Source organism: Humulus lupulus, chromosome 5 (assembly GCF_963169125.1).
Source record: "Humulus lupulus chromosome 5, drHumLupu1.1, whole genome shotgun sequence".
Lineage (NCBI taxonomy): Eukaryota > Viridiplantae > Streptophyta > Magnoliopsida > Rosales > Cannabaceae > Humulus > Humulus lupulus.
Genome location: NC_084797.1, coordinates 231408040 through 231412681, shown reverse-complemented (window position 1 = coordinate 231412681; position 4642 = coordinate 231408040). Strand labels below are relative to the sequence as shown.

Below are 4642 nucleotides of genomic sequence, written 5' to 3'. Positions count from 1 at the left end.
TCATTCTTTTTTTTTATATAAAAAAATATAATAAAAATAGAATAATGTTGATTACTATTATTACGTCAATTTTTTAAGAATATTGTGATTCATCTGTTTTAAATTTTGTTGAAATTGATTTTTTTTATCACGGGTTGTTCAGATTGATTTACTTAGATTTGTATTATATTATAAAAAAAGTTAGTTTTATATTTTATGCCGACGCATTAGAATGTGATAGTATTTAGGATAATCAGCTTCACTTTAAGCTTTATTGGTAGGACTTTTAGTATTTCTCGACCCGTGAATAGTTTTCGGCGCGACTTTTTTTTATGACCGTTGTATATTGTAGCTATTTAGAGCATCCTGCAAATTTTCAGAAAATTTCGAATAATTTACAGTACCGAAAATCATGTTCAAACATGTTTTCCACGTACAAAAGAAAAATTAGTCACGAATGCAACAACATGTTTGTACCTAATTTTCGGTATTGTAAACTATTCAGAATTTTCTGAAAATTTGCAGGATGCTCTTAATAGCTACAATATATATAGTTATGAAAAAAATTACGTTGAAAACTGTTCACGGGTTGTAAACACTGAGAATGCTACCGGTATGAAAATTTCCCATAGTATTTAATTATATCTCAATATTTTAAGAGTGGGACGTACCACAGCCTCACAAACTTTTAAATCAATAAGATAAATTTTTTTCTAAACTAACAGACTCCTTAAAACAAGTTAACACCTCATCTACAAACTAACAGTAAACTTAGGAAAATATCAGGTTTTTAAAGAAAGAAAAATAAAAAGAGATGTTTAAATTAGATTGGTTAGTCACATTATAAGATTACTTTGTACCGATATTTTTTTTCTCTCTCCTCAAGTAATGGAATGAATATTAGCTCTAATGCTTTTTTTTCTTAAAAAAAAATTAAGAAAAGAGATTCAACATTTTATCTATAAATCTTCAGTAATAAATATTAGCTTCAATGCATTGTCGCTTATATCAGTCTTTTTTAAGTTTTGGCTGAGTTACAAAGAGAGACATGAATGATCAGCTAACCATGGTCTGCCACGTGGTGGCAATGCCCTATCCAGGTAGAAGCCATATCAACGCCGTGATGAACTTGTGCAAGCAGCTATCCTCTCGGGTCAAATACGACATCCTCATCACCTTCGTCGTAACGGAGGAGTGGTTCGGGTTGATCGGGTCCGATCCGAAGCCCGATAGCATCCGATTCGCCACCATACCCAACGTCGTGCCCTCCGAGCATGTTCGGGCAAATCAGTTTGCTGATTTTTTTGAGGCTGCCGCAACCAAGTTGGAAGCTCCCTTTGAGGAGCTTCTTGATAGGCTTCACGGGCCTCCGGTGAGGGCGATCATAGCAGATAGCCTTATGGCTTGGCCCATCAAAGTCGGGCATCGTAGGAATATTCCGGTGGCTTCGTTCTGGCCACTCTCCGCTTCTATGTTTTCAGTGCTGTATCACTTTGACCACTTCGCACAACACGGCCATTACCCAGTCAAACTCTCCGGTCAGTGTTTTGTTCTTCTATTTCTATAGAGAATTATTAAGATAAACATTAATTTGTGGCTGATCACTTCAGTATATAGTTATTGGATTTTAAGTAATGAAGTAATTGAAATCAATTCAAACAGGAAAGTTTTAGGGAAAATTAAAGTAAGACTTTATCTAAATTAAAAAAAATCTTAATGACACTTAATTAAATGCAACAATTTTAAGAAAAAAAATTATTACACTAATGACAATCATTTCCAAATAAACAATCTATTAGGTCTCTGACAAAAAATGTAGAAAAACAATCTTACCATGTCTCTGACAAAAAAAAATAGAAAAAAAAAATCTACTATGGCCTAATAAAAACACAAAAGAGAATTGAAATCAAAATTCCAAACTGATAAAAATATAATAAATCTAAATTTTACCTGCTACTCCATAACTATAAACTAGATTTTGAGAACTTGTTTATTAATTAGAGAGATTGTGAATAGATTATGCGAAAACCAAATTAATAATAGAAAGATAAAAGGGTAATTTTTTATGTATTTATGAAGTAAAAAAAAATTAATTGGTGGCCTTCATTTATAAAAATGGTATTTTCTAAATACTTTAGTATATGATTGAATACATTTTAATAATTCTAAAACAAAATTAAAAAGGAAAAGATATATTTTTTAAAATTATATTATCAGAACAAATGTTTAAATTTAATCCAAATCTACTTTTAAATCATTTGAATAATTTTTTAGTTTTTTTTTACAGTTTAATTTGTTTTTTAGCAATGATAACTTCATTGATAAATAAAGTAATTTCATACAATTTAGAAAGTCTAAATATCCCGAGAAAATGATGGATATTTTCTAACTAAACAAATTGTCTTTCAATTCGAATAGCATGTGCAGCTAACCATGAAACAACAAATCATATATTAGGAATACTCCTGGAAATCTGGATAACAAACTTGTTATACAAAGACTCAAATCATTGTAAAATGTAGTTCTCTTATCAAAAGTAGACACAACTGCTAAACAATATGTGTCAACATCATCCACGAGAAGATATAGTCCAAGAATCCAATCTAGCGCCACACATTCTGCTTGTATAAAAGCAACCTATAAAATAAAATTAACATACAAACAAAAACAACATTAGTTAATGAAATTGAATGAATGATAAAATTTAGTAGACAATAATACTAAATACCATAACAATTATAATGAATAAATGAAGAAAAAAACTTATATTTGAAGTAAACTATTATCAATAGCATCTTTAAAGTCAAACATTCTCATTGGATAGCAAAACAGCCTACAAAAAATACCAAAATATAAAATTGATATGAGTATTAAACGTTTAAGAATGGAATAAAGAGAAAACATTAATATAAACATGCATGTTAAATAATAATAATTCAAAATTAAATATTTCACCCTACAATTACAATAAAAATTAAAATTTATATGTTATTATCGCTTCATACGTCAACATCTGTAATAGTCTTCAACAACTTTAAGACCTCAATAAAACAATACTTAACAAAACATAAAGCCAAATAACCAATAACATTAAATAACACAATAACATCACTTTAACACACACAAATTAGAATGGCATCATATATACTTCATAAGAACATAATTTAGAAAAAAAATATATTGTACCAATACAACTACTATCATGATTACATATTTTATTAAATAATGTAAAGTTGTAAAATTATAATAACAATACATGTAACTTCCCATAATCGTAGAACCCAGATTGTACTCATATTAACAAGAGAATAATCATATATTAATTATAATTTATAAATGTGATTATATCATTATTCCAAAAATATATATAATACAAAGATAACCGACTTGGTATGAACACTTTTCTAAATTGATCCTTCAAGAACACACACACTACAACACGTCGTCCCTAATAACCATAAAAGTTGCCCTTAATAAAATAAGCCTAATGTTGTACATTAGGGATGACTAATGGGTCGCCCCTAAAAGTTGAGATGTCGCCCCAAATTTTTTCACATGTGGCATAATTTTTGGTCGATGTGTCGCCCCTGATATGTCACCAATCGCCCCTGATACTTGATTATTAGGGGCGAACCTAATACCATTTTATTTATAAAAAATAATAAAATTATTTTAATACTTTAAAAATAATTAATTAAAATTTAAATCATTGAAACAGAGATATATTAAAAATAAAAATATTATAGTAAATATTCAAATTAGTTCATTAAGATAACAAATATCCACATTGTTAATATAATATAACAATAATATAAACCTAGTCTCCTAAATTAGCTACCTCGTCGGCCATATTGTCTTCTTGTTGCGGTTATGGTGGTTGTGGTGGCTACGGCGGCAACATCGGCCAGGGATATTGAGGAGGTAATGTGGACGATCCTGCTCATACATGTAGGGATATGACGGCTGCAACAACAATGAAATAGGCCACAAATAAGGTAATGGTGTTGCTCCCATGTATGGATGTGCCATAGGTTAAGACGGCGCTGCCCCGTACATAGAAGGATAGGCTAGAGCTGGAGGTTGAGAAGATGAAGCTCCAGAAATATTGTCGCTATCAGGCATAGGCAACATCTGAATGTTTGGTGGATGAAATGAAGGTGGAAGAAATTGAGACAAGAAATTGACTTGGTGAGTCAAATTCTTTAGCTTATTCTCCAAATTTTCTATCTGTTCTGATGAACGTTGAGGAGAGGCTTGAGACTCGCTAAAGTGAGAGCGTTTGGTAGATGATGACCCCGACCCCTTCAATTTTCGGCCCACTCCTCGCTCGTGTCAACGCCTTTGGCCCAATACTTTTTGTAGCACCTCCACCTGATCAACTATTGTTGAACCATCATCATTGGAAGCAGCACCGCATGCTTGCTGAGTTTGTATCTCAAAATCAGTCTTCAGTTTTTCCTGTTTTCAAATTACGTTAAAGACACTAACAATAAATATAACTCTATGAATATTAGAAAACATAATTCAAACTTACATAATCTTGGCGAGCATCGTCATTCACAAAATCATTTGTTGTTTTCTTCCAGTGGTATTCCTTCCATGACTCAATAAGGTCGAGGTTCACCTAAAAAATATAACCCAAATGTTAGAGAACATATAATTT

The 4642-nt window shown here is 31.0% G+C and overlaps 1 protein-coding gene across 1 annotated transcript; it reads left to right on the top strand.

Annotated features, from left to right (window-relative positions):
* The first annotated feature begins 1027 nt into the window (after window positions 1-1027).
* LOC133780054 (UDP-glycosyltransferase 87A1-like) lies at window positions 1028-2271 on the top strand. Its single transcript, XM_062219934.1, has 2 exons — window positions 1028-1517; window positions 2267-2271. Exons 1-2 carry the CDS (start codon window positions 1028-1030, stop codon window positions 2269-2271), a joined length of 495 nt encoding a protein of 164 aa, XP_062075918.1.
* The last annotated feature ends 2371 nt before the right edge of the window (window positions 2272-4642 follow it).